General features: G+C 42.8%; 1 protein-coding gene across 2 annotated transcripts; it reads left to right on the forward strand.

The window, feature by feature from the left end:
- The first annotated feature begins 1035 nt into the window (after positions 1 to 1035).
- Positions 1036 to 5382, forward strand: LOC307123833 (uncharacterized protein). 2 transcript variants are annotated; one of them, XM_079812573.1, is made up of 3 exons: positions 1036 to 1164; positions 2221 to 2304; positions 3912 to 5382. In XM_079812573.1, the coding sequence occupies exon 3, from the start codon at positions 3926 to 3928 to the stop codon at positions 4694 to 4696; it is 771 nt and encodes a 256-aa protein (XP_079668699.1). In that variant the 5' UTR covers positions 1036 to 1164; positions 2221 to 2304; positions 3912 to 3925; the 3' UTR covers positions 4697 to 5382. The 2 variants fall into 2 exon arrangements, with proteins under 2 accessions (XP_079668699.1, XP_079668700.1); XM_079812574.1 differs by lacking the exon at positions 2221 to 2304 and having other exon boundaries at positions 1121 to 1164.
- The last annotated feature ends 13770 nt before the right edge of the window (positions 5383 to 19152 follow it).

Below are 19152 nucleotides of genomic sequence, written 5' to 3' on the forward strand. Positions count from 1 at the left end.
AGGATTATGGGAAATGTAGTCTTTGATGGAATGACAGTCCAGGGCGGAGTGTCTTCTGGTGGTAATCAGGGGCACTCTCACTGGTGAATCGTGACACAAACGTCACGTGATCTGCCATGACTGACGTAAATGCAGCGTCACTGCGGGAAGCAGAAAGTGTCCAACTTCACGTCTCCATTCGTAGCTCCTCCCCGTCTGCAAGCGGCTACTCTCGCCAGTCGGTTGCCTCTATTTTAAGACCGCCACTGCTGCCTAATATATCCCACCCACTAACAGGTGCCATGATGAAGAGAACATCAGTGTTATTCACTTCACCGGTCATAATGTTATGCCTGATCAGTGTATGTAAATGATTTCACAGAATCAATACTAACTTGTGATAAATTTTCACAATGCAAAGTAATTTGTTTAAATATATGTATTACTCAATCTTAATTTAATGATTCTATTATAATCATATGAATTGATTGGTGTCGTGCTGCTGTGACTTCACCCTTGCAGACTCACTATTGGCTGATTCAGAGGTTGAGGGTGGCCATCATTGTAGTTCTTAGTTCACAACACTTAAGTGCCACAGCTCTTCAGAATCAGTCTTTACTGAAAGTTGCTTTTAGCTTCTTTAGAAAAGTCTCCTACTCTTAGACAAGTCCTACTTTTTACTAAGATTTTTTTGATACTTAAGTCAAACCTTGAGACTGATCTTAAAGGGATAGTTCACCCAAAAATAAAAATGTGATTTTTATCTGCTTACCCCCAGGGTGACTTTGTTTCGTCAGTAGAACACAAATGAAGATTTGTAACTCCAACCGTTGTAGTCTGTTAGGCGTTATACATGTGAATGGTAACAAAATCTATGAGGTAAAAAAAACATGCACAGACAAATGCAAATTAAACCCTGCGGCTCAGACACGAAACGATCAGTTTGTGTGAGAAACCAAACAATATTTATATTACCAATCGTTTTCCATCTGAAATATTCAGCGCTGAGGACAATCCAGAATCAGTTTTTAAACAGTCAAAGTGTGACGTTAACTCACTCTCCATAGAAACGACACGCCCACACCGGCGTCTGGTTCAGTGTTTCTCAGATAGTGAGAGTCTTCCAGCTTATCTGCTCTTCTACAGGAAACAAACTGATTTAAACATATGACGGGTTTCAAAGAGGTATGATCTCATTTTCTCTCTATTTGACTGTTCTCTATTAAAACAACGTTTTGCTTTTTATACATGTACTGTATGCCTTATACATTCACATTATTACTGATTCAATCTTATTTTTGCTATATGCTATTTACTCACAAAGTCAAAATCTAGAGAATCTAATAAATTATGACAAACAGTGAAGGACAGAAAGAGAGACTGTGGTAACATTTCTGCACGATTCAGAAATGTTTTAATAGAACGTCTCATTTAAAAATATGTGATAATATGATTGAAAGGTGTTTGAAACGATACCCCTATGAAGAAGATCAGAGCTGAATTCATCTTAGAAGTGTGAGACAGTGAATGAACTGAAACTAACTACTGGCAATTGAGTAGTCAAACAGGTTCGCTCTTTTTTTGCTATTAAAATGCTGATGTAGTAAAGTTGTGTAAGCTCCTATAGAAATTTACAATTGCAGCCATTTCAAAAAAGATTATTTATTACACTATGACTCTATGAAGCACTTGGTCAAAATGCTTAGACTGTAAAACTGGAACAAAACAATCCCTCTAAACAAGGGACTGAGACAAAGATCTGAATGAAACAGAAGCATTCATAATCATAATCATAAACATGATTACTGTAATGTTGGAGTAAATGCTTTGTTTTTAAGAATCTAGATAGTCCATTTCTACTTAAAAACGAGAGACAGCAACGATTCTCTCATTTTAGTATTTTTAATGTTTTAGCTTTGAAAAGAAACCGTCAAACCTGTTTTAGAAACCGACACCAATTTCCTGAAACCTGTTATCTAAATATTTTTAGCTAAAATTAGCAGCAGAGATTTGTTCAGTGGTTTGACATTTAACTATAGTGATTTTTAATAAATCATCAAGCCTGATCATGAACTGTGTTCAGATTTGACTCAAGTTCATCCTTCTATCACGTATTATTATAAAAACACATTACTATAGTTTAAAGTCTGTGACTGAAAGGCATCGTTCACCAAAACATGAAAATGATGTCATCATTAACACACCCTCATGTTTTGAAACCTGAATAACTTTCTTTCATAGATCACAAAAGATGCCCAAACTGCCCTTGTGTATTCAACTAAAGTGAATACAGACTACAGCTGTGCTGTCAAGCCAGACTTTGAGGTGAATGACACATTTCTTCAGAACATTTTTCCTTTTGTGATTCACTGAAGAACGCAGGCTTACAATGACTTGTATTGTAACTAATTTTGAAAAATGTTTGGCATTTCTTTTTTGGTAAGCTATTCTTCTAAAAAATGCTACCTTTTCAGTATTAACTGAGATTCATTCGCTGATTCTTGATGTCTGTGTGTGTCTAAGTAATGCTCTAGATGAACAGTTTGTGTGCACTTTAAGTTTTTAAAATCCTGCATATTATTTGATTACCACAACAGCGCTGGATCTCATGCTGTAGAATCACATGGACACTATTATGAATAAAACATAATAACAATGCCAGATTACCTATATAATCAGAGCATTAGACTGAGATCAGAGATTCATGCCACTACATGATTATGTCAACAATAAATAGATCAATCATCTGAACACATTTTCTCTTGGCTTTTCTTGCCATAACTAATGAGTCTCATAAACACTGTTACAGCAGCCAGAGAAAAACTGAACATTTCTCTCTCATCTTTACTGTTGTTTTACTGATGATGATCATAGACAGCTGGAGATCTCATAAGCTGTATTCACACTGATGCACAGATCTCTTTTGAAATATAAGATGTGGGTTGTCCTGTCTGTTCAATCCCTTAAAACACAACTGACTGTGTTTACGTTCATTTCGTGTCATGAAAGTACATTTAATCACTCACAGCCGCATGCGTGAGCACTCTTCACCAAACACACGAGAGCATTTGAAATTGAAAGCAGCTTCTGTCAGTGATTTTCATATTTAAATACACATGACCCTGGAGCTCAACAGCAGTCCTGCGTCTCACGGGTATATCTGTGGCTATAGCCAACAACACATTGTGTGGGTCAAAATTATCCATTTTTCTTTTATGCCAAAAATCATTAGATATTAAGATCATGTTCCATGAAGATATTTAGTAAATGTCCTACCGTAAATATATCAGAAATGTATTATCAGTAGTAATATGTGTACTAAGGACTTCATTTAGACAACTTTAAAGGAGATTTTCTCAATATTTAGATTTTTTTAAATCCAGATTTTCAAGTAGTCGCCAAATATTGCCCTAACAAAGCTTATTTATTCAGCTTCCAGATTATAGTATATAAATCTCAATTTCAAATAATTGACTCTTATGACTGGTTTTGTGGTCCAGCAGTTAAGGAAATACCTTCAGAGGACAATACATCAAGCACAGAATGCAAATGTCAATTATAATATTTATACCAGTAAGTCTCAAGCAAATAAATGTATAGAAATGCATTGTGATATAGTTTTTTTCACTAGGGCAGACTTAAGACTTTGTACACAGTTCAATTAATGTTGGCTAAGTCTAAATGATCCATGTCAATCAATCATACAAATCTCCAGTAAAGCGTGGATGATGCGTAAAATGTAAATGTAAAATCCTGATTTGACTTATTCAACTGAAGTGTGTCCTCAGATCACAGATGCTGATGTTACTGTTGTCAATTGAATACTTCTCGGAAAGTTGATCCGAGGATTGTATTTTATTTGATTGTCTTTTAATAGATACAATCAAATTTAATGTATTTTAATAGATGATTATATTCCTCTCTCCACCTAGGGTACAGGGCTATAATGAAAACATTAAATGAATTATCCCAGCTCAGAGACTCTGAGTTCGGCCGACCCCATCCAAGACACGGACTCAAACTCCTCTACTGGTTTGCCAAGGACTGTGTTTCTTTTGAAAATGGCAATATCATGCTCTCTAAATGTGACCCAGCCAACGGAGATTTCGGTTTTCACCCTTTTAAGAACAGACCATATGAATCTGTGAAAACACTTATTTTAAACAAAGATTTCCCTTCCTATGTGGTTGGAAACCTAAATGTTAGAAAATATCCCAAAGCTAAAAAACTTCCTGATTACGTCTCAGAAGACAGATCTCCTGACCAGCACAACAGCAACACAGACCGCATCATTGTCAGTCTCTCCAAAGACAGACAGCTTCATAGAGTTTATGTGACTCACCACCTCAACCTATTAAACTATGATCCAGACGCCACTTACCAGATCTCCAGAGGTCTTCTCATGATCATCATGAACATGAGTTTAGAGGACTTCCTGGAGAAGATGGGATATAAACCATACAAACAGCCCCACAGTCCTCAAACTACAAGCACAGACAGTCAGGATTACACTGCATCATCCAAGGATTCAGATGACATTGAGTCTGACACAGAGAACAGTGAAACCAAACCCCTCATAAACGATAACACATCTACAGAAAAACCCCCAAAGAAAGACAACATACCTCTGAAAAAAGTTGAGAAGCCTACGAAAGAAACTCCAAAGAAAGTACCCAAGAAGAAGGAATCAAGCAACAGATGCTGCACCATACTTTAAACCAGACTCCATCTATTACTGCATTCAGATGCTCCTGGGAAATTAATTCAGATTTGTAAATCATCATTACCACAGGATGTGCCTTCCAGTCATTTTGGTTGGACACACTAGACAATTTCATATTAAATTCAAAGATTGATGGAATTTTTTTTCTTATCAGAACTGAGTGTTTTTTTTTTGTTGAACTTTATCACTTTTCTTCACCAAAGCAACACAAAATGTGTAGAAACTTATTTGTACAGTCAGCATTCACAAACCGATGATCAATGATAATATGTAGTAACACTTTTCTTGAAGCCTTTAGGTATTGGCAGCGGCTATTTGCACTAAGTGAAAATACAATTTTCTTAATGATAGATGATATTTACACTAAGTGCAAACAGCTGTAGATGCTATTTACTAAGTGAAATAGCATACTAAGTTGATATATTCTATTTACACCATATAAAAGTAGCAGTTCTTTGCAATGTGTGCAAATAGTAATTACATGTAATTTATACTTTATTTTGACAGATGTGTACAATTTGCACCTCAGTATTGTTGTACATTGACAGAATGCAGTAATGACAGAGAGTGTAAAGATTATATTTATGAAAATGATTAAATGGATGCCGCCTTAATGAGACAATAAAAGCCCTCCCTACACCGACCCCTAACCCTACCCAATAAATGCTTTTAATATTATTAAACATTTCGTTAGGCACTTTATTTCCACATTTAGAACATTTTCTTAATTTTTATTGAAAGGAAATGCATTTCTGGTGTTATTTGTGAAGAGAAAAGAGATGAGAAAAAAACTCTGCAAAAGGCAGATTCGAACCCATGTCAATCGCATCAAAATCAAGATCCATTAGCCATGCGCTTTACAGACAGCACCACTGAAGACACTTAATTCTAAGTGTTTTTTTTTAAATCTTGTTTGGCATTGTTAGGCGGAGCTAGTGCTAATAGCACTTGCCAACAAGACAAGCTATTTGCACTTGGTGTAAATAGACACTCCGATATGGGCAATAATGCATATAAAGGTATTCATAATGTACCTTATGAGGCATTATATCTTTTCATAAATAATTGTAACCAAAGTTAAAATGCATTATAATATTCACAGATTCCTTCGATCTGAATTGGTCGTGCAATAGATTATTAGGTGCATTACAAGGCATAATTAGTACTTTTATAATGCATACGATATATAACTACCTCTCTCGTTCACGCTCCTGGCCTACTGCAAATAGATACTGCAAATCCAACAAATGTGACCTGATGCTATTAATGGTTTAATTAAAAGATGCTATTAAAAAACCTTATGAATGGTGTGCTGTGTGCCAAACTACTACTTTTGATTTGGGTTGTGAGTGCCAACATTTGTCTAATAGTTTCCTCCTGTTCTTTGTTTAGTAAGAGAAATAGGGAAGTTTCCTTTGTCGAGCAGGTAAAGTAGTTAGTTTACCCATATACATAATTTGAAATTATTTGTTGTTTTGGCTTAACCCTCTCCTGAAACTATGACTATTTCTGTTTGCCATTTATTTCTTACTAAAATTATAGTTACTGACTAAATTTCATTCCACCAGATTAAGAGTCTTAGTTGTAGTGCTGGGGTTGGAGACGGGAAAACGTCTTTGTCTCTCTCAAATTATTTAACTTTGTTTGTTGTTCCTAATATTTCTAGAAAACCAAAATTCAAACAAAAAACCCAAAGCTGACTGCCGCCTCACAGAACAAACAAATAAGTGCACCAGAAGAGCAGCTTCAGACTGTAATGTAGGCGTGGGAAACAGCACTTCAGCTCGTGACCTGGACCCTCAGACTGGCTGTAAGAAGCAGGCGGCGATTAACAGTATGAATAACAGGAGTTAAACAGCCCTCAAACTTCACTAAAACTAATATCACACTTTACTTTGAATATATTTTAGTGATGATGATGAGAAGTCAAGACCTGCGAATAAACCTTTTATCATACAGCTCTGATGTGCTTTACCTGACACACATGAGAAGGACTGAATGATCCTTTCAGCAGTTAAGATTATCACATAAACAGTAATTAATAATCCAGTCAAATGTCGGTGTCCCTCTAGTGGTGCATGTCATCATCACATTCTCAAATAACAACACAACGTTAAAGGCACAGATCACCCAAAGTTAACATTGTCATCATTTGCTCACCCTCATGTCGTTCCAAACCTGTGTGTCTTTCTTTCTTCAGTGGAATAATACGATATTTTGACATTGCCATCTCTGATATGTACTGTAGTCACTAGCTGGATTTCCATCCAAACGTGATGCGAATCTTTTCAAAATGCACTAAATAAACAAGTTTGAATTAGGTGTGTTTCCATTATTAACTAGTGTTTTACACTGCCTTTGACAGGCAAGAGTGGAAAATTAGCAAAATCAGCAAAAAAATAATTTCATGTCACTTTTATATCATTCCGACTTAAGTAAAACATATCCAACGGATTTTTTAAAATATAGAGTTTTTTTCTCCCATGATATTACATTTAATAAAAATTAACATTAGGAGGTCTTCCCTAGGGGCCCCAGCCCTGGAACAAGATTTGTACTAATCTTTTACTGGCTTTAGGTCAAACTGACAAAACGGGCACAGAAAATGTAAACCAAGTCATGTGACCCACATACTCAACTATGATAATGATAATAGAATTGGATGAAAACTTCTTTCTCATGCCTCATTAAAGACATTAAAGAGTGTGTATCCTGTGGTGCACATTGTCTGATTAAGGGTTAATGATTACAGAAACATTGCTAGAATTAGGCCTTTCCTCACATTACCTGACGCTGATAGGCTTAAGTATTTGTATGCTCCAGGATTGATTATTATCATGCACTATTTGTTGGTTTACCTGCTAAATCTATCAGACGCCAGGTTATGGAGTGCACTTCCTCTTACTATCAGAAACGCTCCCAGTTTCAAGAAGTTGCTAAAGAAAATCCTTTTTAAGGTTTTACATAGATTAATATGATTTTTTTATCTTTGTACTGTATCATTTCTGTAATACTGTTTTATGTTTTATCTGCTACTCTTTGTATCGCTTTGGGTACTAGAAAAGTACATTATAAATAAAAAGTATTATCATTAATATTAACTCAGCATAAATGTTAACTGGGTAATTTCTGGTAAAACATTTATTCTAACACATCTGCATACTGGCATATTTTCAATGCTGGGGTTTATTATTTTGCACAATTAAGAGAGACTGCATAAATCTTCACATTTTTATATCCAGTTAACAATATCAGATGTTTGCTCCTGGAAAAACTAATGTTTGATCTTCATAATGATGGACTTCATACTGACATAGATATTATTTTCCAGGTGTACCAAACAGCCCCAATGCTTTAATGGGTATCATCTTCTCCCCATAAATACCCACCGTTGGGGTTTGTTCTGTGACAGTTTGTGTACCAAAATGTCCCGAGATGCAGTTTGGCACAGTTCTTCTCATCGCTGTCCTGATCATTATCAAAGGTGGAGAACTTATGATCACTGTGGTAGGTCAAAGAGTCGCCTGCAGAGAGGAAGAGCATCATTATAAGAATTAACATGATATATAAGAGTCCAGTTTCTACCTAGTCAGATATGTTTCACAATAAACAAGGGGTTGTCCTCTCAGCAAACTTCATTTTACTGTAAGAGTCGGTTTTGGTGCTAAGACAAAAGCTGAGATACATACCTCAGCAATTGAACAATAATTTTGTTATTTGTAAATTTATTGTTTTATCCCTTTCATGTTTGATGTCTTTTTAAAGGTCTCAGTGCGAAGGGTAAAATGGTCTCAGTTTCACTGCAGTCACTGGTAGTATTAGAAAGATTGGAAAACTAATGAGAATTCAGTTCTCCTTTGAGTAGTCTCTTCAAAGATATCTGATCCACTCCCCCAAAACCAGGTGGGTGTGTTGCAAATATTTACAGCACTTTTGTTCTAGTTGGAGTATTTAAGGCTGGATGTTCTAACTCTCTGGGGGAATATTCTGCAATCAGACCCCCCGTGCAAACTGCATGTAGTGTGCCAGACATGATGACTCTTTTAAATTATTTTCATATTGCTTTGCAATTGTGTTTTATGTTTTTACGCTGATCAGTTGTGTACTATGGATTCTTGCTTACGTATTTACTTTTCCTGTCTGGCCAAAATAAATGTTAACCTTGATTTCTCTTGTATGGTTCCGAAATCGTTATTCTAGTATGGATCGATGTAGAGTCCTTTATTACCGCAAAATCTAGGGTTATGATAGATCAAACCGATGACGCCACGACTGAAGCATGGAGCGCAGCGTGCGCGATATTCCGATTTCTGACTATCGCTGGGTTAGCAAGTTGTAGTCCGTGAATATTGCTAAAATTACACTTTTTGTTGAGTGAGCATGTGCAACCACTTAAAGGTAAAATATTCACTCTACACCCTCTGACTAATCACAGAAGTAACCGTTTTGTGCCCGTGAGCGCGCGAAATCCGGACGCATCATGTCTCTGTGCGATTTAGGGTCTCTCGATGAACGAATATAAAAACTAGGAAGATACAAAGAAAATCAACGATCTAAATTAAATCGCAACTAATCATAAAATCAGCTGATAAACTCTAAATGTAGCACACTTTATGGAGTCACTTAGAATTGGAGTCAGATAAAATTATTAATGGAGTCAGATTTAAAATGAGATATCAATAAATTAAAAGAACTTCACCGAAAGGCTGAAAAGGCTTACACGCAGAATTCCTTTTGACCACGTCATTAGTTTTCGGTTTTTGGGCTAATGGATGGAGATTTACATTACCCAAATAATGTCAGAGCAACATTTCACACTACTCGCTGATTATTCTAGCAGATTGTCTAGATTTTTAACATTTACACAAGCAAGCCACATTTAAAGAATGAAACCAATAAATTATATTTTCTAACTGAATGAACAGTCCAGATCCAAATTGAGTACATTATATAAAAAAAAAAAAAGATTTAAGTGAACTTACAAAAATATTTGAACATAAACAAGAAATTTTACACAATGAGTATGTGGGTGTATATGAGTATGAGTATGCCTGCTGCATACTAAGGATAATGTTTACCTGTTGTAGTTTATCCAGTTGTATGCATGAAATAGACACGTTAAGTAGAAGCATTATTTAAACATGCACTGTTTTGGTCAATGACCTCAGCCTCCAAAAACACTTTCATTTGCCAAAATGTTGGTGCATCACTTCTGTTGTTACCCGACTGTCACCAATGAAGGGAAGACATCGATGCTGCTCTGTGGAGAGTTTGATTTACGTGTGTTTCAGGTGTTAGGAACACGCTTAATAGACAATTGATCTCATGGGCGAAATTTAAATAAAAACTCTATATCAATGCTGTCTCTCTTTAGCTGTAATTTATCCTTTGCTGTAATTTATCCATGAATCTACTGAAAGTTACATCAGATATGATGTCTGTGGGTGTTTTGATGACTGTCTCAACATAGTTTCACTCTCATGTTTCTTGAGTAACTGGTCTCAGATGTTTTTCTCAAATGCTTCCGTCTGAACACACTCTGAACTGAACATTTCTCAAGACGCTGTTTCAAAGGAGGAACAATTAACATCTACGTCGTCATTCACGGTTAGTTACTTAATAAAATACTGATCTATGATGTAAAAGTGTCGCATTGAGATTTTGTGATAAATTAAAAAATTGGTTTAAATGACGTTAGTAAAGTAAGTATGCTTGTTAAAAACAAAAATCAGATAATAGCTCTACGGTGATGCACTGCTCATGAAAGCAGGCGAGCGTTCTGGAGGGTGAGATTCATCCTGACTATAAATCTGGTGTTAATCTTTTCACCGGGAATATTTCTTCTAATGTTGACATTATCCATGGTCTATGTCTAAATAAGGGCTTTATTTAAATATCTGAATACTCATATTCATCAATCAAAATATTATGTTAGTGACCTGCTGTTTTATTGTGTGATTAATCGATCTTCATAGAGTTTTAAAATTATCCGCGTGTTCCCTTGGTAGACTAGACAATGATTGTGAGAGTAAAAATAAAGCAGCCCTTCATTTGTGTGTGCAAGAAGACTCGAGGAGGAAAGACACTTAGGGAAGACAGTGTGGGTGTGACACTTAAATTGCCATGGTTAGTTTATGAATACTTGAATGAATGGTAACACTTTAGAACAATGGTCCGTCATTAATAGGTAACTATGCAGGAAGTAATGCAGGACTAATGAGTAGTACTACATTAACACTTCAGCTACTACTACTACTAACTAATATAGAAAAAAGCTTAACGCCTCGGTGTCCCCCCGGAAGAGCTAGAGGAAGTGTCTAGGGAGAGGGAAGTCTGGGCATCTCTGCTTAGACTGCTGCCCCCGCGACCCGGCCCCGGATAAGCGGAAGAAGATGGATGGATGGGCTTAACTAATCAGTAAGTAATATTGAATTTAGGAGATAGTACCTTGTTAAGTAATCAATACTTACTGAATGAAATTAGCCTCATTAATAACTATTAACTAACTGACAAATTATTATTCAAAATTAAAAGCTGGTTTATCACTTTAAAATAATGGTCCAGATCACTAGTAGTCCTTGAAATGTAACTAGGTGATTGAGTAATTACTGATGCATTTTATGACTTTATTCAGAGTAAAGAAGGACAATCTTCAAGAACTACTAGTGATCTGGACCATTATTTTAAAGTGAAAAATTCACTTTAAAATAATGGTCCAGATCACTAGTAGTTCCTAGTGACTATAGGTAACTCTTAAGTAACTAGTGGTGCATTTTAGGACCACATTGCGAGTAAAAAAAGACAATTTCTAACAATTTCTCAGACACGTTAACGTTGTGATTAGTAATTAATTAGTAATTCTTTATAATTTGTCATAGTTACCTATTTATTCTTAGTGATGCCAATCCCATTCAGTAATTATTGATTACCTAATAAGGAACTATCTTAGTCCTAAATTTGATATTACTTACTGATTAGTTAACCACACAGTAAAATCCCCAGAGTTAAATTAACACTGCTCAGAGAACATTTGGTCCCACTCTACAGAGTGTTAAAGTAACACTGAATCAGTGTTAAAGTTAATGAGATAATTAAGAGATTAATTAAGTGATAATTGACCATTAGTGGTGAACACCTGATGATAATGAGTAGAATCACTGAAGGAAAGAGAAAAAGAAAAACACAAGAACTACGACTGACTATTAAAAAGACATTCAATCTCTGAAGATCTCAGCAGAGTAGGATTAAACAACTCCACAAACAGCATTACCAGCTTCACACATTACTAACCAGACTGACTTTATTTCTATCAGATGACTACAGAAGCTCTTATTGAGGTTTAGATGTTGATGTTCTCTTACGAGAGGTTCTCTCGTATTGCGTAAGTTCCTTACGCTACGGGAAAGTATTCTTTCTTCGAGATTTCTGAAAAACCCAAAATTATCCTTAATTTTGTAACATTGTCAACGCAGTGCGGCAGCCTGGCAGACCATAGCAGGCTATTCCAGCGTGCTATTGGCTGCTCTGCTGGCAACTGCAGCAGCCTATCGGTGAGCCCGCGTGACGTGGCGACCAATGAGGGCGCTTCGCGCCCACCTGGCTTCATTTGCCTACAGGTGGGGCGTGGCCACGTGTATATAAGCGGGGCTCACGGGCTGCATATTCGATTTTCTTTTCTTCAGCGAAGCCCTTCGCATCGCTGGATCTGGAACCCGCCGCCGTTGAACGTGCAGACGAGCAAGCAGAGGACAGCGCCTGAAGAAGCCGGCAGCATCGCGCCACCTTCAGCCATCCGTGCCTGCTCTGCTATCCGGCAGCATTATATCCTTTCATTGCACGTGTTCTCGCCGTTGCGTCACACGTTTCATAAAAGAGCACGAGCGTTTTTATCAAAACGCCTCGTTCCACCTGCGGCTCGTGCCACGTGCAGCTCAGCACCAGAGACCGCCATGTGTCTGCGCTCTCTGTCTGGGCCGTGACCACGCCGCCGCCGCACTCCTCGCGGGCGATTGCCCCGAGTGCGAGGAACTCTCTATGTCGACCCTGCGGGCTCGACTCGAGCAGTTTTATGATGACATCACTCCGCTGTTCCCCCCCTCTGTTCAAGCCGCGCCACCGCGCCGCTTATAAGGGATGGTTGAAATGAACGGTCTCGGAGCGAGCCTCCTCCCCCTCTGTTCAAGCCGCGCCACCGCGCCGCTTGCGAGGGATGGTAGAAATGAACGGTCTCGGAGCGAGCCTCCTCCCCCTCTGTTCAAGCCGCGCCACCGCGCCGCTTGCAAGGGATGGTAGAAATGAACGGTCTCGGAGCGAGCCTCTTCCCCCTCTGTTCAAGCCGCGCCACCGCGCCGCTTGCAAGGGATGGTAGAAATGAACGGTCTCGGAGCGAGCCTCCTCCCCCCTCTGTTCATGCCGCGCTAATGCGCCGCTTACATACAAGGGATGGCAGAAACGGACGGTCCTGCAGCTCTCTTTACGTTACAAGAGAGCTGTTCCACCCTCGCGCACATTTCTCAGTCCCCTCATGAGTTCAGGCGACTGGAATTGTTCATATTGCTGTACACGAGCCTGTTAAGACACGCACGCCAGCGAACAAACGCCGTCATGAGACATGACGCTGACATATGCTCTCCAACGAACCCGCACTCCCCCCTGTTGGACCGCGCAGATTGCGCCGTTCGCAAGGAATGAGAGTGCGCACGGTCACGAGCATGTTCAGCGCGCGTGTGCGCGCCGCACTCACCGGAAAATTAACAGAGGGTGTTTTCGTCCCGCTGTGGCCGGACGAACCGCCTTTCTCTAGCATTTCTCAGCCCCCTCTCCAGTTCAGGCGGCTGGAAATATTACTATTGCAGTAACGAGCCTGTCTTTTATGCACGCACGACTGCCAATAAGCACGAGGACGTACTGCCGTATGCTCGCGCTAACTGAACGCTATTGTGTCCCTCCCGGTAGCACAGCGGCAAAATCAGCGGCTGAAACGCCGGAGACCCGAGTTCGAGCCCAGCTCTCGCGGCAGATAAAAATGTTTACTGTCCGTTTCCCCGGGCTCGCGGCCAGCTTTTCTTACATACAGAAAGCTAACTTGCACCACGTGGCGCTCGAGTATTTTTGGGCGTCTATACATAAGGAGAGAATAGACGGTTAAGTCCCGCTGCGGCCGGACCACCGTTAAAACTCTGTTTTCCTGTCAGTCCCCACTCCTGTGGCTACTGCAGATGTTTTCCACACAGCCTACGAGCCGGCGGACTCGCCCTCTCGCCTGTTTCCAACTGAAGCCCCTCCAAAGTCCTCCTAGCAGAAGGGGGAAGTGACGGTTAAGTCCCGCCGTGGCCGGACCACCGTCAAAACTCTTCTTCCTGTCAGCCCCCACTCCTGTGGCTGCTGCAGATGGCTCTCACGCAGCCAACGAGCCGGCAAAACTGCCCTCTCGCCTGTCTACAACCGCCGTTTTACGACGAACCAGAGAAATCACGAAGTTGCTTTTATTTCTGGTTGCACGGCTCACGCCGTATGTGTTTTCAAATGCAGTAAACGTGCCCACTTTTGTGTTCACCCCTGCACCCAAGCACCACAAATCCCGTGTCTCTCACTCACATAAAGCGGCCACCGGCCGCTCGAGTGCTAGAGTTAGGTCACGTGTCCGCTTATTTGCGCCCACGCCTAATCACCACACGCGCTGTCACACAGCCACTCTTAACCGGTCATGTTCCACGCGTAAGAGTTGTGCCCGCTCAAACGCGCTCACACATTTTCGCGAACATTCTGCCCCCGGCGCCATGCGCCGCGCCACACACCATTTGTTCTCCGCCCAAGGTGGCCGGAACGACGAGTGTAGGGCCACACACAAGCCACTCCCCGCTCGAAGCGGCAGAGATACAGTGTGTAAGGCGGCCAGCCATCGAGAGCGATCGGCTGGCCCACAGCACAGAGAGCGCGCGCACTGCGCCCGCCCCTCCTATACAGGCCGTCAAACCCGCGAAGCGCGGCGTTTTGAGCCCGGAGGCCGTTCTATCCCGTGTGGCACACGCGAGAGCGTGGGAAGCCATTCCAGGTGTATCAGAATGGGTGCTGAAAACAGTGAAGCACGGCTACACTCTGCAGTTCGCTCGCCACCCTCCGCGCTTCTGTGCTCGTACAGAGATGAGAGTGAGCGAGGAAGTAGCACATCTACTTCGAGCAGAAATAGCCACGCTGCTGTGCAAAGGGGCTATAGAACCGGTTCCCCATTCTATGAGCGAGTCAGGCTTTTACAGCCAGTATTTTCTCGTGCCAAAAAGGGATGGGTCGCTCAGACCGATTCTGGATCTGAGGCGTCTGAACAAAGCTCTTATGAGAAGATCGTTCAAGATGCTCACGACCAAGCAGATCCTCGCGCATACTCGCCCGAGAGACTGGCTAATCTCCCTAGATTTGAAAGATGCATATTTTCAAATCAAGATAACGCCACGTCACAGGCCATTCTTACGATTCGCCTTCGACGGCCAGGCTTATCAATACACCGTCCTTCCGTTCGGCCTGTCACTAGCACCCCGTACATTTACGAAGTGCATGGACGCGGCCCTCGCTCCTCTGAGAAAAAGAGGGATGCGAGTGTTGAACTATCTGGACGATTGGCTCATCCTGGTGCAGTCAGAGGCCGAGCTCCTCGCCCACAGGGCAATGCTGCTCAGCCATCTGGACAGCCTGGGGCTCACGGTCAATTGGACCAAGAGCTCATTAGTGCCCACGCAATCAACCTCATTTCTGGGTTTGAATCTGGACACTGTGGCAATGTCAGCCCGCCTGTCACCCCAACGCGCGCGCCAAGTTCAGCGCATGGCTGAGTACTTCCGGCCGGGCAAAATCGCACCTCTCAAGCTCTTTCAGAGGATGCTGGAACGTATGGCCTCAGCTGCAGCTGTGCTCCAGCTGGGCTTAATGCGCATGCGCCCGCTGCAATGCTGGTTAAACGCCCGAGTGCCTCACAGAGCCTGGGCGTCCGGAGGCTTCAGGATCAGAGTGACTCAGAGCTGTGTTTCAGCCTAGAGCCCTGGTTAGTAGCCGACTGGTACCAGAGGGGAGTGACGATGGGAGCCATCTCACACCGCAAGGTCATCTCGACGGACGCCTCCACCACGGGTTGGGGCGCCGTTTTCGAGGGCAGATCAGCCTCGGGCCTCTGGTCGAGCGAGGAAAAACTCCTACACATAAACTGTTTGGAGATGATAGCGGTAGAGAACGCGCTCAAGCAGTTTCTCCCGCTTATACGAGGACACCACGTGTTGGTCCGGTCGGACAATACCACAGTGGTGTCCTACGTGAACCGGCAGGGCGGTGTCAGGTCCAGGTGTCTGGGCAATCTGACAGAACGCCTGCTCGTGTGGGCAGACAGCTCGCTGCGCTCGCTGAGAGCTGCGCACATACCGGGCCACCTCAATGTGGGCCCGGACAAGCTGTCCAGGGGCCTCATTCTCTCAGGAGAATGGTCCCTGCACCCCCGGACAGTCCAGCTGGTATGGCGCCTATTCGGCAGAGCGGAGCTCGACCTCTTTGCAACAAAAGAGAACGCCCGCTGCCCGACGTTTCTGTCCAAAAGCGAGGATGCGCTGTCCCAACCTTGGCCCAGCCTCCCGCTGTATGCTTTCCCGCCGATTTCCCTATTGCCCCAGGTCATAGCGAAAATCAGGGAGACGCACCGCCCGGTGCTCCTTATAGCGCCGCGCTGGGAGAACCAGATTTGGTACCCAGAGCTGGTGAAGCTGTCGCACTCACCCCCCTGGCCAGTTCCGCTGAGAGCAGACCTCCTCTCTCAAGCAGGAGGGTCAGTTTGGCATCCCCATCCAGAGCGATGGTCTCTGCATGTATGGGTGACCAACGGATACCCGTTGACCTGCCCGAAGGGGTTATGAACACGATTTCACACTCTAGAGCCCCCTCGACGAGGCGGTTATATAGTTCTAAGTGGTCGGTGTTCACTGAGTGGTGTGTTTCCAAGGGATTGGACCCACAGCAATGTGGGGTCCAGCGGGTGCTCTCCTTCCTCCAAGAGCTTTTGGAACTGGGCAGGTCCCCTTCCACGCTCAAAGTGTATGTGGCGGCTATAGCAGCGTTCGCTCAGACGACGCTAGGTAGCACGCTAGGAAGGAACGAGCTCATCATCCGTTTCCTCAGAGGAGCCAGACGGATGAATCCCCCGCGGCCCCCTTTGGTTCCTATATGGGATCTGGCCTTGGTCCTAGAGGCCCTGAAGGCTCATCCCTTTGAACCGCTCGAGACTGTGGAACCAAGGTTCCTTTCGCTAAAAACCGCGTTCCTGATAGCTCTGGTTTCAGTGAAACGCGTGGGGGATCTACACGCGCTCTCAGTGAGCCCGACGTGTATGGAGTTCGGTTCTAATGACTCTAAGGTCATTCTCAGACCGAGGCATGGTTATGTCCCCAAAGCGATCGGCACTCCCTTCAGGGCGCAGATTATCTCCCTCTCGGCTCTGCCAGCATCCGACGAGGGGGACGGTGGCAATATCCTCTGCCCTGTCAGGGCATTGAGGGTTTATGTCACACGCTCCGCCGCCTTCAGGCGTTCTGAGCAGCTATTTGTTTCGTTTGGAGGGCGCGCTAAAGGTCTCGCCTCCTCGAAACAGACCCTGTCCAGGTGGATAGTGGACGCGATTGCAACTGCATACGCTTCCAAACACCTGCAGTGCCCGCTAGGTGTCAGAGCACACTCCACCAGAGGCATAGCCTCTTCGTGGGCTTGGGCCAGAGGGATTTCCATCCACGATATCTGTATGGCGGCAGGCTGGGCCTCCCCGTCTACGTTCGTGAGATTTTACAATCTGGAAGTTCCTGCCTTACAGGCGAAAGTGTTATCAGTTCAATAGGGCTGTTGGTTCTGCCCAGTGATTCTGCGCAGACATAGCTCACATACTGGTAGTAAGTTCGGTACTAGGCTCATGTGAATTTGAAGGAGACCGGCGGTGCCGTTCCCTCATTTACGAGACGAGCTGTTGTGAGTTTGAAGGTGACCGGCGGTGCCGTTACCTCACTCATATAACAAGATATTGTGAATTTGAAGGCGACTGGCGTTGCCGTTCCCTCATTCATGAGACAAGGTGTGGTGAATTTGAAGGAGACCGGCAGGTGCCGGTCCCTCATTCATGGGACAGGGTGTTGTAACCACCTGTTGTAACCACCCGTCAGTTCAAATGAAGTGTCCGTATATGTGGTGGCCCGTTTCCTTTACCGGCCACCCTGCCCGAGCAGTGTTTTTTCCCCGGTTCCCTGGGATACATATGCTGTATGCGAGGCGCGCACGGCGTTGACAATATGTTCCCGTAGCGTAAGGAACTTACGCAATACGAGAGAACCTCTCGTAAGAGAACGATACTCGGTTACTTAACGTAAGCTCGGTTCTCTCTAGAAGAGGGAACGAGTATTGCGTTCCTTGCCGTGCGCCCCGCGGGCTTTTACGCTTCAGAACTACGAAAACCGAATATGCAGCCCGTGAGCCCCGCTTATATACACGTGGCCACGCCCCACCTGTAGGCAAATGAAGCCAGGTGGGCGCGAAGCGCCCTCATTGGTCGCCACGTCACGCGGGCTCACCGATAGGCTGCTGCAGTTGCCAGCAGAGCAGCCAATAGCACGGTGGAATAGCCTGCTATGGTCTGCCAGGCTGCCGCACTGCGTTGACAATGTTACAAAATTAAGGATAATTTTGGGTTTTTCAGAAATCTCGAAGAAAGAATACTTTCCCGTAGCGTAAGGAACTTACGCAATACTCGTTCCCTCTTCTAGAGAGAACCGAGGTTACGTTAAGTAACCGAGTATCGTTTTATTGAAAATTAAAGTTGTTTGAAGTTACCATTATTGTGATTAGTGTTTGCTTTAATTGGGCTCTTGACCCTTGACTTGCCAACATAAGTTTTTCTCTGGCTGCTGTAACTGTTCGTTACGGTGAAAATGGCAAGAAAATCTTGACGCTTGTTGTTTATGATACAGTTGTTATCATCATATAGTGCCTTATTTGCTGATCCCCTGAAAGTCATTGATTATAGGAGCATTGTGATTCTAGGGCAGAAAATCCAGCAATGTTATCATCAGAGAAACTAAACAATTATCAAAAAAATTTTACGTAAGATTTGTACTGCGGTTTAATAACACATCACACAATAAGCACTTCTAACTCCTGCGAGTTTTACTCACACACACATATCAAGAATCTGCCTATGAATCTCAACAATGGTGACATGCTTCATGCCACAATGCATTCTGGGTGCATCACGCAAAACTCATCTATGGCTCCCAGAATGCATTGTGGCATGAAGCATGTCACCATTGTTGAGATTCATAGGCAGATTCTTGATGTCTGTGTGTGAGTTCATCTCGCAGGAGTTAGAAACGATTAGTGTACAATCGGTTGCAAAACTTATTCAGCTTTTCTGATTAAAACAGTGTTGGATCTTTTCT

The sequence above is a fragment of the Gobio gobio genome (genome assembly GCF_949357685.1).
Source record: "Gobio gobio genome assembly, chromosome: 3".
Taxonomy (NCBI): Eukaryota; Metazoa; Chordata; class Actinopteri; order Cypriniformes; family Gobionidae; genus Gobio; species Gobio gobio.

Excerpts from the sequence above, each read along its gene's own strand:
- LOC307123833 (XM_079812573.1), top strand. The coding sequence starts at position 3,926 with ATGAAAACATTAAATGAATTATCCCAGCTCAGAGACTCTGAGTTCGGC.